The 19341-nt window shown below is 38.7% G+C and overlaps 1 protein-coding gene across 2 annotated transcripts in view; it reads right to left on the reverse strand.

Moving 5' to 3' along the window:
- The window catches only part of wdr17 (WD repeat domain 17), a 184189-nt gene that overhangs the window by 52727 nt on the left and 112121 nt on the right, over positions 1-19341 (reverse strand). For both annotated transcript variants that reach the window (XM_031313083.2, XM_031313082.2), the window contains exons 19-20: positions 7184-7339; positions 3731-3795 (exon numbers count right to left, since the gene is read on the reverse strand). In XM_031313083.2, the coding sequence (XP_031168943.1) occupies positions 3731-3795; positions 7184-7339 (221 nt within the window). The remainder of the gene's footprint in view (positions 1-3730; positions 3796-7183; positions 7340-19341) is intronic.

The raw sequence follows: 19341 nt of genomic DNA on the forward strand, positions 1-19341 counted from the left end.
TCAAGATGGCAGAAAACATCGTATTTATGTATATATCTGATATGTTTGGCATTTAATCTCATATATTGTGTTACTTTTATCGAGAAATAAATACTTTTAAATCCCAAAAAATACCTCTGAAGTAACTTTTAAGACGTGGTTTAAGGTAGCACCGGAGAATTTCTGTTTACTGTTGCCAAGCAACCGGGGGTAGACTAGGCAGGTTTCCTTTCAATCTCTGTTATTTCGTCGTCTCCCAGAGCAACACTCATTTTCTTACTTTTGTGTTCTTTTTGCTCCACTCTTCGCTCTCTCTTTAGGTCCTTTCTTTTCTTTCACTTCGTTTTATGGTTCTGCGGAGGCTCCACGCAGCTGATGTTTATACGTGCTCTGGTGTGTGGTAGAGCGAGGTAGAAGTGAGAGAGTGACGGCGATTTTCTTCGGAGCGAGTAGTGACTCTAGAGTCTTAGTGAGAGAAACAAAGTGTCTCCCCTGTTCTTTCTGACCACGGTGGGAAATCTGGAGCAGGAAAAGTTAACCCTCTCCTTGATTTCATATTGTTTATGGAGAAGGAGAACCAGGAAATGAGTCGGGGGAAATACAACGCTACCAAGTGATGTGTATTTTTCGAGAGGTGCATCAAAGAGTATAGACGTAACGAGGAGAAACTCAATGGAACTGCAGCTCTGCCATCTTGGACTGAATGTAACACAACGTTCTATTGAGTTTCGCCTCTTGTTGCTTCTATACTCTTTGGGTACATGTCGGGCGGGATGCAACGCAAACAAAATATAGCGTAATTATCGCGAGACTTTCGGTATAATATCGCGCAACGTGATATTGCGATAACGATATTGAGTCGATATATTGTGCACCCCTAATATGAACAGTGTTACAAAAACCCTAGAACTAGGTCTCAACCAGCTATCAAATTCTGAAATAAGCTATGTGAAAAACACCAATCTAGTTGGAGTAACAAACAGAGTATAAGATGAACAGACAGCATCCATCATGTTCTTTCAGTCTGGCTAAATGTTAACAAACATAGACTGTAAACTGACCAGCCAGTATTTATCATGTACTTTCAGTCTGGTTAAGTGTCCCTTTAAAGCTTGGCTCCAATACTTACATACAGTGTCCTCAGCATTTATCATGCTCTTTTCAGCCCGGTTAAATGTCAACAAAACACAGACTATAAACTGAGTAGCCAGCATTCATTATGTTCTTACAGTCTGGTTAAATGTTTCTTCAAAGCTTGGCTCCAAAACTTACATACAGCGTCCTCAAGTCAAACCTGGTACTACTGTACCAGGTTTGACTTGAGGATGCTACTGCCCAGCTACCGCTAGTCCATAGCCGCAAGGTCCGCCAGCCTCTGCCCCACCGCCGGCTCCAGCACCAGCCGCAAAGTCCCCCCCGCCGTCTTCTGGTTGTTCATCAGTTGCTATGTTAGCCACCACTCTGTTAGCCGCCGCCATGTTAGCAAATTTCTCTGTCCGAGTAGATAGTTTAGACGACAACGAGACCTGCTTTTTCGCACTTGCAGGCGTTTCACTGAGTCACTGTGATAACAGATAAAACGATTTGGCATAGACCTGTTTTTTCAATGAAATGCAGAGGTGGGTCGGGAGCTCTAGTTTTCTGCGTCCATCGCGGTTGCTGGTCACGTGACCTCCACAAAGTAATAATTGTAGGTAATTTAAATATGTATGTGGATGTTGATGACAGCCTTAGTATTGCATTTATCGCACTACTAGATTTGATGGTTTCAGTCAGAGTGTACAGTACAGTAAGTGAATACTTATTTAATAGTACATAAACCCACTCACTGTTTTAACCACACCCTCAACCTTGTTCTGGCATATGGCATCGAAATCGAAGACTTATTAGTATTTCCTCAGAATCCTTTATTATCAGACCATTTTTAATAACATTTGAATTCTTATTGCCTGACTACACGCCATTAGATAAAAGTTTTTACACTACTTGTCTATCTGACAGTGCTGTAGCTACATTTAAGGAAGTGATTCCAACTGCATTTAATTTAATGCCATGCCTCAATATAACTCCTATGTTAACTTTGGTCCCTCCCAAATCGATCATTTTGTGGACGGTGCTGCAGGCTCGCTTCAGACGACACTTGACTCTGTTGCATCTCATAAAAAAAGATGATTAAACAAAGGACATTAGCTCCATGAAATAACTCCCAAACCTGTGATATAAAACAAACCTTGCGAAAACTTAAGTAAGTAAGAAAAGAAAGAAAGTAAATGGCATACCACCAATCTGGAAGACTATTGTAATTCCTTATTATCAGGTTGCTCAAAAAAGTCCATTAAGACTCTCCAATTCTTCCAGAATGCAGCAGCACATGTACTGTCAAAAACTAGGAAAAGAGATCATATTTCTCCTGTATTAGCTTCTCTCAGTAAATCCTTCTCCTAACCTACAAAGCTCTTAATGGTCAGGAACCATTATATCTTAAAGACCCTATTGTTGCTATAGGTTTAGGAAGGGGATTTCCTATGATACACTGAGCTCCTCTTTTCTCCTCTCTCTCGGAGTCCTTGTGCTTTCTGGCCTCGCAGATTTCCTTGGATTGTGGTGGTAGCTGAATCGTGTTTGCAGTTGCTACTACATGGACCTGCTCAACACCCTGCACTGCTACTGTATTACTATTATTATTTTTTTCTTAAAGATTTTTTTGGTGGCATTTTAGGCCATTATTTGATAGGACAGCTTAGACATGAAAGGGGAGATATAGAGAGGGGGAATGACATGCAGCAAAGGGCCGCAGGTCGGAATAGAACATTTTCTTTATTGTTACTATAATTAGCACTGTTCATCATACCAACTGCTATAATTATTATGAATTATATTTCTGTATATCTGTATTTGTATCTCTGTGTCCCAACTGGCAGTGGCAGATGGCTGCCCACCAAGAGCCTGGGTCTGCCTGAGGTTTCTGCCTGTTAACAGGAAGTTTATCCTCGCTACAGTCGCACCAACTTCTTGGGGGGAATTGTTTGGTCTCTGTAAATTATAGAATGTGGTCTAGACCTACTCTACCTGTAAAGTGTCCTGATATAACTTTTGTTATGATTTGACACTATGAATAAAATTGAATTCACTGGCTCTGCCTACTGGGACACGTGGAACAGAGCCATCATTAATGTTTTTAGTAATACCTGTGCTTTTAGCACTATGAAAAGTCAAAATGTCTGCTGTAAAAACAGTCTATAAAAGCTACAACTTACTGTACATCTTAAAATATAAATATAATATTAATCAATTCAGAACAGGTATGTCATAAATACTACTCTTTACTATGCATGTTTTTTTGTTGACACTGTCAGGGAGGTTTTGATTCAACCCTATGGTTATTCTTGAAGACAGAGTTTGTGATTTTATTATGTTTTACATTATTAGTGTTTAACATATGAAGTAGGTCTATACCACACAGAGACCTAACAATTATCCTCCCAAGAGCAAGCATTTGGTGCAACAGTGGCGAGGAAAAACTTTCTTTTAACAGGAAGAAACTTCGGACAGAACCTGACTCTTGGTGGGCGGCATCTGACGCTGCTGACAGACACTGAGACACCATCATTTATTAAGCAAACATTTTTATCATCCTCGCAGTTCACACTTGAACTTGAAAAACACATGGAACAAAACATGACATTTTTGTTGTGTTACTTTTATTGTTACTTAGTTGAAAAGCTGAAAACACAATTTAAACATGGTTTACCTCTGCATGAGTTTCTTCCAGTACTTCATGGAGACTCCTGGTGCCAGAGATAATGCTTTCTCCCACTGAAAGAGAGATAATAATGCTCACCTTGCATTAGTTACCTGGCAATATAATAATTTTCTTTCTTTTCATTTCTATCTGTTTTCTGAAAATAGAAATAAAATCATTATAGTGGCTGTGACCAAATATACTTCAAGCTAAGAACTGACTGGTTTGTCTGAACCTCTTTGATCAGGCCCAAATGCCACTCCCAATAACCTCTTTAAACTGTACACCTGGCTTTTGTCTACCCCTGCTGTAACTCTTCACTCTGTCAGAAGTCCTTCATGCGACTATATGCCATCTCTTTACAACCTCTTTCATCTCTAGTTTCCACTTGCAGGCTCTTGGGCTTCCATTGTGACAAGCAGGGCCTTAACTGGACCAAAACAGGTGCCAGTACCCCAATTCAGCAGTTGCCATGACATTAACATTGCATGTGTCTTGCATATTGCATATCTTGGTAATATTACATTTTACATTTATTTTGTATGCATTTTATTACATACAATTAGGGCTTGACATTAACTTTTTTCTCACCAGCCACTGTGGCTAGTGGTTTCCCACTCTGGATCAGCGAAAATACATTTCCAGGAGAATTCCGGATAACTATCTGACATCCGTGACATGGCTCACGCACCGGATCTCGCTTTGCTTCCGTTCTGTGTGTTGCTGTTCTCCAAATCCCTTTGCTTCGGGAAATAACAACAAACTTCAAGCCATATGCTAAAAATTTCGAATAAAATTGGATCGTGCAATAACGCAGGCCTGCTTGGTTCTTTTGGGGAGTGATTGTAAAGATTTACAAAAAATATGTTTATGGCATTTACTATCAAACTGGGACATTTTGGGACAGATTAGTGGAGATTACAGTGAACAAAGTACACACGGCGATACACTGGTAGGAGCAAATGGCGTTTAACCATGTATCCAGCTAATTTAAATAGCTTACGTTACTGTATTGTTTGTTAACTCCATTAAATATTGTACATGTAGTTTTTGTGGGGTGCAAAAGTTCCAACAAAACAAGTTCCATCCTGAGACCATTTTGCAGAGCCACCATTGCTGTGTCCAGAACTTGGCGCCATCCAAGGAGATTGTGATTGTTTTTAAGAAATGCAAACAACCCAGAGCGTATGTAAATCCTAGAATGGATGTGTGGTGTAGCCAGTCCTTACTCCACAGCGCTGTGAAGATAGGTCTGGCAATGCGGGACTAGTGGTTTTCCAGTTAGCTACACAGCTTTTTCACTAGCCACTATTTTATGGGAAATTTTGTTATATATATATAATAAAATGTTTTCTTTGACAACAGCTAGACAACAGGGACTTTGTTTTTAGCGCAGCAAACTTTAATTTGACATGGTCAAATACCGATACCGGTGTTAAAATGATACTTTTAATGCATTGCCGGTGCCTAAACGGTGTCTGAACTGATATTTAAAAAAGGAAAGAGCACAAAATGTCCGTCGGGGACATCAAAGAACGGCTTGTTTATTGCTAAGGCCGTATGATCAAATTTTAATAATTTATTTTAAATATAATAACAATAACTTATAACTTATTTCACCAGTTAATTACTGTTAAACAACAAAAATAACAACCACTAGATGGCAGAAGGGTACTTTGCAACAATAGCTTGAGTTTATTAAGATGCACCTGAATGCACCATGAGTTAAGGAGGTGCACTTGAATGCACCATGAAGTCACATATGTGTTTTTACTCGGACATCTCCGACTACGGTGGCCATGTTGTCTCAAAATGTGCAGCTAGTGTCTTAAGATGCAGACTATTGTAAATCCCGGTGTTGGAATCCTTTCCAGTGAAATACAGCCACACAGACTGTTTAGCTTAAAGCATTTTAACCATGTTTAAGCCAGCTACTAGCTAACGGTAGTATAATGTTACCTGCTGCCAAGTGTAATGTTAACAAGCACCATGTGCAGTGATGCCTCTCTATCTGTGTCTGTATTGCTTGCCTATACCGTTCATTTCGGAGCATCAGAGGGCAGCACAGTCATTTAAGTGGCACCGAAATGAGGCACCAAAATCTGCATTGTCATTCAGTCCGGAAGATACCGGTCGTTTAGGAATTGGTGCCATATTGGCACCAGGTTTTGGTACCCAACCCTAGTCAGCACTGGAGTATAGTCTGGATACACCGCTTATTTTTATTTGAATATTTATTTTTATAGGGACAAGTATGTAGTAGGGATGTCACGAGAAATACTACCAAATCACAAAAATTCTGAAAACGTGACGGTACTCATTTTTCTACAGTACCGGAGGTACCTGGGGATGCTATTCTTCCGGACATCAAGTGTTCTAAGAAATAGATTGTATAGCCTATTTACCTCATATGCTGCAAAAACATTTTTTAATAACTTTTTAATTTTTGTTTTAATAATATTGTTTTAACTGTTAATGAGAATTTTTGACCGATTAATATATAATAATAGTATTAATCGGTCAAAATTCTCATTGTCAGTTAAACGGTTAATCAATAACATCCCCAGCAGGACTTGCAACCTAAAGTTTTGTTACACAGGCCTAAGTTACAAAAAAAGGCGATTTAATATTTTGGCCAGTAAAAAATATGCTTTTATATAATTATATGATTTCTTCATCTACCCGCCAACTTGGCCGGTGAGTAAAAAAGTTAATTTCAGACACTGTCATCCCCGTCCCTAGATGGGCCTTTAAAATACATAAAACTCAACAACAAATATAAAAAAGACACACAAACCCCACAATAGATACATACATTAAAACACAACAATACACACACAAGACACAGACTAATACAAGAAAGCACCATAAAACTGAAAGGGCTACATCATTCATGACTACATGACTGCTCCCTCTTCAAAAACAGTTTCAGTTGAAGTTTATAATTCTTGTTGGATGCTCCACGTGTTACAAAGCCTGAGCACGTGGGGGAGCCTGATTATGTAGGCATTTATAGATGTCTAAGAGTTTAAGATTTGCAAATTTAATAAAATGATAAAAACTAATTCATTTAATTTTTTTTTTCAACCTGGACCCCATTTCCCCATGCATTTCTGTCTAATAGACTGATGTGACCAAACATGTATGAAATTGGTGTAAATTACCATTTAACATATTTAACTTATTAAGAACATGGTAATGATGTGATCTTATTAGCTTTCTGTCCAAAATTTGATCTATTCTGGGATAGGGGAGAAGCGCTCTTGCTTTTTTTTGTATTTCTTTAAACCAATCACAACCGTCTTGGGCGGCGCTAAGCCCCAGATGCAGGGGCAGAGCCATTGCAAAATAGAGAGTGGAGAGATCATGTCAGACTTACTTATCTAAGCACTGTACATCCAATAAAACAGACTAGTACCAACACAACTCTCACACACACACACACACACACACCCACAATACCTGTCCCAGCTCCACCATTAATTCACAGTGTCTTTGAATCTGTCCCAGTCTCAGATAGATGTCTGCTGCTTCTTTTAGCCTCTCTTCTTTACTTGGAGCTCCGATGCCTCCTCCAAATTTAGACATCTTGACTATAGTGAGCTCCTGGGCTTCAGACTGAAAGAAATAGAACAAATGGAAGTACACAAATCAAAAATACACTATTGGAACCCAAATACCTCCTGTTTTAAACACCTTGAATAGGCTTTGGTGGTTAATTCTTTTTTTTAAATATTAGAAAAGGAGTTAGGACTATTGGGATAATTAGTTTGTGGATAAGGGTTAGTTAAAAAAAGCCAACTTTTATCTGCAGTACAAAAACAAGCAGGTTTGAAGTGTATAAAGATAAACTGTGAGAGACTAGAGAGACCTCTACACCAACAATACCAAAAATATGTGGCTACAAAAGCAGGAGAGGGGACATTCTAAAACGCTTAACGTAAAAAAGCTTAACGTGGTTTAATATACCTAAACAACGATCAATGATCACCAAATTTATCATGGCCATATCTTGTCATGAACACTTAAGCCTGTCAAAAAAACTAAACCGAAATCCAACGATTATAGAAGTTATCTCACGTTAACGTTTTCTTCTTCATTGGCACCTATGGCGAGGAAAAAGCTTAACGTGGTTTAATGTACCTAAACAACGATCAATCATCACCAAAGCTACTAGCTTACGTAATAAGTTAGCTAAGGTTTAGCTGAGGCATCATGGACCTACTGGCTAATTTACTGTACTTAATGGAGACACTACAGGTGAACAGCTACAGTAAAATCTGAGTCTAATAACGTCATCACAATCGTCACACTGAAATGCAAATTATGCGTTAACTATTTAAAATGCACTAATTTGTATACCTCTGACAAGGTACTGCAGGTGAACAGAATAAACAAAACAACTAAACACAGAACTTCCCCAGTTAATGAGTTAAGAGTCTTTTTAAAATAACATTTTCTAAATATGTATTTTGGAAGTTTTATTTCCATTAGAATAAAAGAAGACATGGAAGCAAAATAGGCCAAAATCTCTAAATTGACCAAAACATGAAAAAAGTGTCCTGCATTAAACAGAAACTTCATCATTTTGATCATAGGGTTTTTTTTTTATTATTGGTGCAGTGTTTTTTTCCTGTAAATTAACAAAATTGCAGCAAGAGCCTTTTTCAGTTTAGTGAGTAGATTTTTGTTGAGATTTTTTATAAAAAGCTTTTTTGAAGTGTTATTTATTCCAATAACACCAAAAGAATTAAAATGATTTATTTCCATTTACAAAATAAACAAATTCTTAGTGAAACTATGTCCCTCTCCTTGGTGCTGTCACCTATTCTAAATATATACTTGAAACTAGTAGCATCGAAAACATGCACACTGTGGCAGAGTTTCCTGTGGCAGCTGTTTGTGATTAACCTGGTGAATACTAAAAAGTATCTGTGTGAACTGATTATTTTGTTGAGTATTTATTAAATCTATTAAACAATTGTGTAAGGAAAATTGGTAAGGTAGTCAAAGTTTTGTTAATATATTTAGTGTTTTGTTTAAATTTCATATAAATAATTATTTATTAACTATTAGGCCTTTTTTTTTCCTTGAGCCCCTGCCGCCCAAAATGTCTCTGCACGTCCCTGTCGGTAGATGCTAGATCGCACACAATAGATGTGTCAACGTCAACACGGGTTTACTGCGCAGGTGTCAACACTTCAACAGGTTATTTAAATTGATTTGAACCCTGCTATAGTGTTACCGTCCATCATTGCAGCCGGAGACGAACTGTAATAGAGTATATTGGCACTTTCTATTATAAAATATCACCAATAAAGGATTCTAAACCAAGAACTACACAACCGGATATGTTCCAGCAGGAATGTGATCTGAAATTGGGGAGAAATTAACAACATGTAGCATGTAGCTACATGTAGCACTGGAATTACTGTAAAGTAGCAAAATCTCCAATAATGCATCTTAACCAAAAAACTACGCAATCGAACATGTTCCAACATAAATTTTATCCGAATTGGGGGAAAATAATTAACAACATCGAGATTACAGGTTTCCCTGAAGTTATAGCATGTAGCCACATCTAGCAGTGTATTGTGTGTAAAACAAACACTGCAGTAACATCTATTGCATGGATACAGCTCTCACACATCTTGAAAATAACAACACCTACATCAGAAAGATGTTTGTTGATTTCAGCTCAGCATTGAATACAATCTCCCACATGAAACTGATTGGCACTGAGTACCACCTTCAGCAACTAGATATTGGACTTCTCGCAAACAGACCCCAGTCAGTCAGTCACACCTCCCCCACTGTAGTGTTGAACATGAGCCCTCACCAGGGCTGTGTGCTCAGCCCCCTTCTGATCATGCTTTACACATAGTGAGAACTCTGCTGTGAAGTTTGTTGGCGACACCACCATCATCAGCCAGATTACAAACAACGATAAGACTTCATATCGGAAGGAAATCAACAGTATTGCAGAGTGGTGCTCAGAGAACAACCTACTGCTCAACATCAGCAACACCAAGAAGCTGATCATTGATTTTGGAAAAAAAGGAGGCAAAAACAGACACCCCTGTCTACATCAATGAAGCTGAGGTGGAGCAAGTGAACAGTTTTAGGTTCCTAGGAATCAAAATCACAGAGAACCTGACATGGTCATCTCAAATCTCCCCCCTGGAGAAAAAAGCTCAGAAAAGGCTGTATTGCTTAAAGTGGCAATAGACAACTTTTTTGCTTTAGCTTATTATTATTAGGAAGATGTTAACTGCTCAATGTAATGGTTATAGAATAATGACACAATTGGCATTTAGATTGGTTCCCTATAAGCCTCACTTTCACTATTCAATTCTGACTCCCACTTGGTATGATCCGGGGAATTACTGAGGCTTGATTTATGGCACAAAATAAGAAGGTAGCGCTTGAGTTGCGCCTCTACTCTATGAAGGTTATAAAATATTAACACGGAGATTCTTAGCCTGAACCAAGTAGATACAATCTTTATTGCCTCCAACAACAGCAACACATTACTGCTTCACAACTTTTGTTCATACAAAGACTTTTACATACACTGCATCACTGCTTACCAGAGAGCATTTGGCTAAGAGAGCAACTCAACAAATTATTTTACAACTCAACAAAATAGCTTACAGTAGCTATCCCCAGGTAGCATATATAGCGGACGGTGGAACAGCTGAGTAACTGTGGGAATTCTACCTGGCAAAAGAAAAAGAGACCATGATGGAGGAGGCGAAGAGGGGGAGTGATAAAAACTGTTCTTTTTACTAAGCTAGATCAGTAAAGGTACATGTCCACAGACAACGTATATTCCATGCTTCCCATATATTGTTTAAAGAAGCAGCCGGGCATTCTGGTAGCGTACTGGCGACTTTCAAGAGGTGTTGAGTTGCCAGTTTATCATTTTGCATAAAGGTGAGGTCCAGGCTACTTTATGGCAATCTAAAATGAAGACAGATTCAGCAATTACAAAGCTTATTTCATGCATAAAATTGTTTTCAGAAAAAAATAAGCGAGAATGGCCAAACTAGCCGTCATGTTGGTCTGTTTTGAAACAACACAAAGCCCATGAGTGAAAGCGTTTATCCAATCAGGTGCAGCCATCGCAGTGTGTAGTGCTGTCGACGGGGCAAGTGATACTTAAGTATGTGCTGTCATACCACCAACTACAGAGCAGCTTCTATTATCAGGCTGAGACTTTTCAACTCATCCTCTGTACTCCATCATAAAAAATGTAGCGCTCTTATGTAGCTTAAAGGTACAATATGTAACATTTCTGCGACTCAAGCGGCTACGGTCGTATGCGTCCCTGGGGCCAGAGCAGGCGATGAGCAAGCGATGTAGAATCCCATCTAAAGCTGCTGGATAAAAATAACTGTAAATACAGTAAGATCATACTCCATGTAGGTGGTAATGATACCCGATTACGTAAATCGGAGATCACTAAAATTAATGTTTGTGCATGAAATAATGGAATTGGAATTAAAACAACCACTGCAATAATAGAACAGAATAAGAAAATTAGATGTGGACTATTAAATATTAATCTCTGTCTTCTAAAACAATATTGGTAAACAATTGATATCAGATAATCAAATTGATATATTCTGTCTTACCAAAACCTGGCTGGGCCATGAAGAATATGTAAGTCTAAATGAAGCCACTCCTCCCAGTCATAATAATACTCAAATTCCTAGAGGCTCAGATCGAGGAGGGGGAGTGGCAGCCATATTTGACTCTAAACTAAATTATAACTCTTTTGAAAGCCTTGTTCTTAATCTTCAACATCCAACATGGAAATCATTACGGCCAATTATATTCGTTGTTATTTACTGAGCTCCAGGTCCATATTCTGAATTTTTATCTGAATTCTCAGAGTTTTTATCATGTGTACAGAGGACCTTTGTGTTAACTTTAATCCCCCCCAAATTGATAAATTTATAGACAGTGTTACGGCCTTTAGACTCTGTTGCTCCCCTCAAAAAGAAGATGATGAAGCAAAGGAAATTAGCACCTTGGTATAACTCCCAAACTTGCAAATTAAAACAAATCTCGCGAAAACTTGAAAGTAAATGGCGTTTCACCAAACTGGAAGAATCTTGTTTAGATTGGCAAGACAGTCTAAAAACCTATAGGAAGGCCCTCAGAAATTCCAGATCAGACTATTACTCAACACTAATAGAAGAAAATAAGAACAACCCAAGGTTTCTTTTCAGCACTGTAGCCAGACTGACAGAGAGTCACAGCTTTATTGAGCCATCTATTCCTATAGCTCTGAGTAGCGACGACTTCATGAGTTTCTTTAATGATAAAATTAAAACAATTAGAAATAAAATTCATCACCTTTTGCCCTCAACTTCCAACGGTTCACCTTTAACAGGACTACTAGAAAGAACAACAAGACCTGACATATACTTAGGACGTTTTCACACATACCTCATTTGGTCCGGACTTTCGGACTTTTCAGTTTGATCCGAACCAAAATTAGAGGTGTGAAACCTCCCCCGCACCACGGTCCGGACCAAACATCCAAAGTTTGGTCCGACCAAAAGAGGTGGTCTTGGTCCGGACCAAACTGAACCATGGTCCGGTTCGTTTATAGTGTGGAAGCATTTTTTGGATGGTTCGGACTTTCGGACCAAATACAAGACGCTCTGGCAGGCTCTCCTTGTGTTACAAGACCGGGGAAGCTCCTTTAAGGAATAGCTCGGTGCTTATGTATACGTGGTAGTAAATGTACAGTGTAGGTTTCCGTTTGTCTCTGAATAAATGCTCCAGGAAGAAAGTTCCTGTGTCTTTGCTTCTCAACATCACAACAAAACCAAAAGAGCCACGGCAGTAGGGGAGAGCAGCAGTCAGTTGAATAAACTCCGACACAGAGAGAGGATACGAGAGGACGGGGAAGCTCGTCTACAAACCAATCAATTATAAGTATCTGGAGACGCAGCTCACGTATGTGATGACGGCAGGACGTAGTTTTGTCACGTATAGATCTTTAGTGCGCTTGCATAACTGCAGTGTGAAACCAAAACTTACCGGATCAAATGTATACAATGTAACAAAAACATTAACCTTGGGCCGGACTTTGGTTCGGACTTTCATGTGTGAAAACGCCCTTAGACTGCTTTTTTCCTATAGACCTTCAACAATTAATGGTAAAAGTCTCTTCAGCTAAGCCATCTACCTGTCTCTTAGACCCCATCCCAACGAGGCTACTTAAAGAAGCGTTACCCATGGTTAACACTTCATTACTAGATATGATCAATATGTCTTTATTAACAGGTTATGTACCGCAGTCATTTAAAGTAGCTGTGATAAAACCTCTTCTAAAAAAAAACACCCTCGATCCTGAGGTCTATAGACCTATATCTAACCTTCCCTTTCTCTCCAAAATCCTTGAGAAGGTAGTCGCTAATCAGTTATGTGATTTTTTACATAGGAATAGTCTATTTGAGGACTTTCAGTCAGGATTTAGAAAGCATCATAGCACAGAGACGGCACTGGTGAATTTTATAACAGAGAAACAACAACAAAGAAAGAAAAAAAAACACAACAACAGTGAGGTTCAATTACATTGTAGACATGTAGGTGCAGAAATTGTCCCATTGTTCCTTCATGGATTCATTCATACAATGTAGTCTTCCCAGCATCTTTTTGCACGCAGCATTCTCAGTCATTCTTTCTTTCCACATTCTAAATGTTGGGGCATGAGAGTCCTTCCAAAATTTCAAAATGAGTCGGGAACATGTTACCAACGCAGTTATAACACTCTAAAAGTATGTTTATTTAACATTGGCACTTCTCTTTTGTCTCTGAGTAAACACAGTCTAGGTGATTTGGGCAAGTTACAGGATAACCAACCCTGCATGTAACTTAAAACACTGCTCCAAAAAACAGAGATCACCGGACATTCCCAAAGGGCATGCATCAAAGTACCTTTAGCTATTTGACATTTCCAACAAAGATCGTTTCTGCCAATACCCATTTTATAAAGCCTAGAAGGGGTATAATAATATCTATTAAGAATTTTGTATTGAATGAACTTACCCCTAGCTTCTCTAATGTGCAACCCACTGTTTGACAGAATTGAATCCCATGTATCATCATCCATTGTACATCCTAAATCTCTTTCCCATATTACTTTCAGACTTTTACTTGTATTGTTTTTAACCCAAGGGCAAATATTATACAATTTTGAGGCTTTGCACAGTGGTGGAGGTAGTAGCAGAAAGGTCTCTATAGGATTTTTCCCATTTAACAACTTAACCGTTCCCTTCAGACAATCTCTAATTTGTAAATACTTCCAAAAGTGGTCACGACCCTCCAAGTTAAATTTCATTTTGATATCATCATATGACATAAATATGTCTCCCTCCAATAGATCACCTATAGTTCTAATACCTTTCCTTAGCCATTGTACCCAGTAAATAGTCTGTTTATTAATTTTAATTTTTGGATTATGCCACAAGGGGGCGTATTTTTGCACATATGTAACAAGTTTGTATTTTTTATGTACCTCCAACCATATCATTTTAGAAAATGTCAAGATAGGGTTTTGCATTTTATTCCCTTTATTTGACTTTTGTGATAAAATATCTACTGGTGTAAACGGAGAGGCAAGCTCTCGTTCTATTAAAATCCAATCCAAGTTGATTTCCCCCACTCAATGCTTGACTAGACATTTCAAAAGAAATACTGTAATGTTCTACATTGGGCAGGGCCAACCCCCCCTCTTTCCTTGGCTGGCAGAGCCGATTAATGTTAATACGAGGTTTACCACCATTCCAAAGAAAGTGTTTTATCATGTTATTGTAACTTATTAGTGTTGGCCGTGGTATGCACATAGGTAACATTCTAGTATAATAATTGATAAGAGGGGCTATGACCATTTTCACTGTGTTTACTTTCCCCCATAATGTTAAATTTAACTTACTCCATTTATCCAAGTTAGTCTTAATTTTGTTGAGCATTTTTCCCATATTGTCAGCCATAATATCATCAATATTTGGGTTCAATTCAATTCCAAGATATTTCATTTTTATCCAACCACCTAAAATTGAAACCAGTTAATAAACTATGAGTGCAAGCTTGTGAAACTGGCATCGCCTCAGACTTATGCCAATTAATTTTGTAGCCAGAGAACAACGAATAATTATCAATGACTTCAAGTAAAGTTGTGATAAGTTAGTGTGACGTAATACCAAAATGTCATCTGCATACAAAAACAATGTGTTCCCTGCCCCCAGCAAATACACCCTTAATTCTTGAGTTTTCTCTAATTTGAATAGCCAATGGCTCTAAAAAGATAGTGAATAACAGTGGACTTAAACTGCACCCTTGGCGGGTTGATCTGGAAATATTAAAATAAGGAGAGAGTACCCCATTTGTAAACACAGCTGCCTTTGGTCCCGAATACAAGATTCCGATCCATCTGTTAAATTTTTCACCTAGACCAAATTTCGCCAGGGCGGTAAACAAAAAACTCCACTCTACCCTGTCGAAAGCTTTCTGGGCATCCAGAGATATAGCTAACACAGGATTTACATTGTTTCTATTCATCCATAAGAGATGCAATAATCTTCTCATGTTATCGGACGCAGATCTGTTCTTGATAAAACCTACCTGGTCTTTATGTATAATTTGTGGCAGTACAAACTCTAACCTTGTTGCTAGCACTTTGGATAATATTTTACAATCGACATTTATTAAACTTATTGGTCTATAATTGGCTGGATCAGTTAAATCTTTGTCGCCTTTTGGAATTAGAGATATTACTGCCATTGAAACTTTCAGGAAGCGATCCATATTCAAACGCTTCATGAAATACTTCAGTCAAAAATGGGCAGAGTATGTCTATACATTTTTGGTAAAATTCGGCTGGAAAGCCATCTATCCCAGGTGACTTTCCAGATTTCATTGCACCAATGGCCTTATTTACTTCAACCTCTGTTAAAGGAGTTTCCAATTGTCCTTATCGTTAGATCTTTGGTATTGTCAGTCTCTCAAAAAATGCATCCATCTGATCCTTACTAACCATGCTCTCAGAAGTATACAAGTCTTGATAAAACATTTTGAAAGCCATGTTAATATCTGAGGAAGATGTAACCAATGTATCATCCTTTTTAATTGCAGTAATTACATTCTGGTTATCTATTTTTTTAAGTTGTCTTGCCAATAATCTTCCCGTTTTTTCCCCATTCTCATAGAAATTCGTTTTAAGCCGGAAAAGAGCATACTCTGCCTTCTTGTTATAGATTTCATGGAGACTAAACTTAAGCTGATAGATCTCTTTAAATTTACTATCATCAAATTTCACTGCTATTTGTCTTTCCAAAGTACCTATACGTTCCTCCAAAGTTTGGATCCTTGCCTTATTTTCTTTAACTTTTTTAGAACTAAAAGCTAAGCATTTACCTCGAACAAACGCTTTCAGAGCATCCCACACTGTAGCCAACCTGTTAGTAGACCTAACATTTATCTCTAGAAAATATTTGATATCCTCCTTCAATATTGACACAAATTGTTCATCCTGCAGTATGCTTGAATTCAATCTCCATCTTCCTTTACAGTTTTTCTCAACCTTTAAATTTATATGTAGTTCCACAGGTGCATGGTCCATTAAAGCAATAACACCTATTTTACAGTTCGATATTAAGTCAACACATGAATTAGAGATCAAAAAATAATCTATTCGGGAATAGGTTTTGTGGCAATGAGAATAAAAGGTGTACTCCCTTTCCAGAGGATGTACAAGTCTCCAAATGTCCACTAAGCCAACATCTTCTTTTAAAGAACTTAATGCCAAACCTGTTTTAGTGATTGAAGTTACATTATTAGCACTCCTATCAATATATTCATCCGAAACATTACTAAAATCTCCACCTAATAAAACATGTCCCTGCATGCTTCCCAACATCTTATTAACCTTATGTATAAAATTAGGTTCATCCCTGTTTGGAGCATAAATGTTGCATAAAACGACCTGAACACCATTAATAAGTGCCTGGATACATATTTAACGTCCATTTTCGTCCTTAAATTGTTGTGATAAAACAAAATTAAGTCTTTTATTAATAAGTATCACAACACCGTGGCTTTTACTTGATACTGAATTATGAAATACTTTTCCAACCCAATCCCTTTTTAACTTCAAGGCTTCATTTTCATTTTCGAAGTGTGTTTCTTGAATATATGCAACATCAGTGTTATGAGACTTAAGATAACTGAGTATTTTTTTCCTTTTGATTGGCGTGCTGCACCCATTAATTTTCCATGATACAATATTAATATCTATATTGCCCACTGTTACTTTCTCGTCTTTTTTAACAGGGAATAAGGAACAAACGGAGGCGTTTATACGTCTCCGTGTAGAAAACAGGCAGCTGTTTACCGGGCGGAGAGACACTGCGGCGAACGGATATCGGTGAGAAGCAAATGTACAATTGTTTAATGTTCAGAAGTAATAGCTGTATAATCTGCTTTTTATTCCCCCCCTTATTCACATAGGCTTATTTTGGAGAAGATGGGGATCGGAGGGAGGGTCACCCATGCCCAGGCCAAAAAAAGTGGGACAATTTAAAAACTAAGTACAAGGTGGGAGACATTGTGTGGGAATAATTGTTTATGCACATTTTAATGTAACTTGTGATTTTTGAAGTAAGCCTTGAATGTAAACCTGACAGACTTGGGCCTGCTGACAGTAAGTTTAGATGCAGTGTTGTGTACAATAGTAGTAATACATCATCACAATAACTTTTTGATCTTTACTGTTTAGGAATGCAAGTGTCCTGCCTCAGGTCAGGGGACAGAGGATGCCAAGGCGACGGCAGCAACTTGGCCCTGGTTTGCCCTCATGGACCAGGCATAAGGGCAGTCTGCGGCAGTCTCGCCCCCCTGCCTTATTGCCTCGATCCAAGAGGACAAACCAGGGCCAAGCACTGCACAAGAAGTAGATGAAGGGAGAGACGAGGAGGAGGAGGAGAGAGTGAGAGACAGCAAGAAAGAGAGAGCAGGGCACAATCGAGAAAAGAGGAGAAGGGAGAGAGCGGATCCATTCCTACAGCTCCTCAAGGAGGACATTAAATATCAGAGGGAGGCAGATGAGAGGAGGGAAGCAGAGGCCAGAGAGAGGTCAAATTGTTTTTTTTTCGCTGTTGGAGAGGTTGGCAGAAAAATAAAGGAAATTAAAGCTGCAAGCAGCGTTGGACGGGCCCTTGCGCCTCTCTGCACGTCGGGGTTACTGGCGGATGCCGCTCTTTGCGACCGTGCATTTGCGCGGCACTCAGACACTGCAAATCGTCACCAATGAAAAGGGAACTCCCTGCTGAGTTCAATGATACCTCATACAAGACTCTACATCATACAGTTCATTAGCTGTGAAAGGGGGCGTGGCTTAAGCATAGGGGGCGGGCCAAACCATCACCAATGAATAAGGAACTCTCTGCTGAGTTCAATGATACCTCACACAAGGGTCTACATCAAACGGTTCATAAGTTATGAAAGGGGGCGTGGTTTAAGCATAGGAGGGGGCCAAACCATCAACAATGAAGAAGGAACTCTCTGCTGAGTTCAATGACACCTCACACAAGACTCTACCTTAAATGGTTCAAATGTTATGAAGGGGGCGTGGCCTGAGTAAGTGGTTAAAGTATAGGGGGCGGCTCAGTATCACATGTATAAGTTTCATGTAAATCTGAAACTTATAAATGTCCTCAGGCCTGGACCCTTGTCAATCGTGAGAAATTTCGGCCAAATTGGACAATGTACACTAAAGTTACAACAACTTCTTCGTTCATCGATAAATGCTCAAAATGGCCGCCACGCCACGCCCACACCGTTGGACGAAAAGTTTTGCTTTTAATAACTTTTCATCGTTAAGATCTTTAGATGACACAGATCGAATTTGAAGTCGATCTGATGAAATCTGTAGGAGGAGTATAGCACCTTGCCTTTTAGGCCTACTTCCTGTTGCCATTAGGGGGTGCTATGACTTTGAGTAATTATCGGCGTTTATATGTCCTCAGGGTTGGACACTTATGATTCACCAGAATTGATGCGACCGCCAATTTTGGTGAGTTTTTGAGTATGTTAAGCCCCTCAAAAAGGCAATTCATTTGCTGGACGAAGGAAAAAGAATAATAATTCCTTCAGTTTCAATAGGGCCTTTGCCGCTGTCGGCGCTCGGGCCCTAATAATTCCTTCAGTTCCAATAGGGCCTTCGCCGCTGTCGAAAAATATTTATTTAAACATTTCTATATTAACAACTATATACATGAAGCAGCACATTCATTCAAACATAACATTCTTATATCTACAACTATATACAACAACTTAAACATTTACAACTATATACAAGAAGTGGAACATTTTCAACTAAATTATATACAACAAGAAGCGGCCATCAGCCATAGCTGCCGGTGCTGGTGTTGCTTCAACACTGCAGACAGAAGAAGAAAGTTTAGGTTAGTCCAGTGGTAATCCAATCTATCCTGTAAGATGATAATTGTATCTAATACAGTTGCAGTATATTTAACCCTCTACAGCATAGCGTTGCCCTCAGGCAACGGAAAGTTTGCTTAGGCCCCATTTCCAGTACTTGT

The sequence above is a fragment of the Sander lucioperca genome, chromosome 4 (genome assembly GCF_008315115.2).
Source record: "Sander lucioperca isolate FBNREF2018 chromosome 4, SLUC_FBN_1.2, whole genome shotgun sequence".
NCBI lineage: Eukaryota > Metazoa > Chordata > Actinopteri > Perciformes > Percidae > Sander > Sander lucioperca.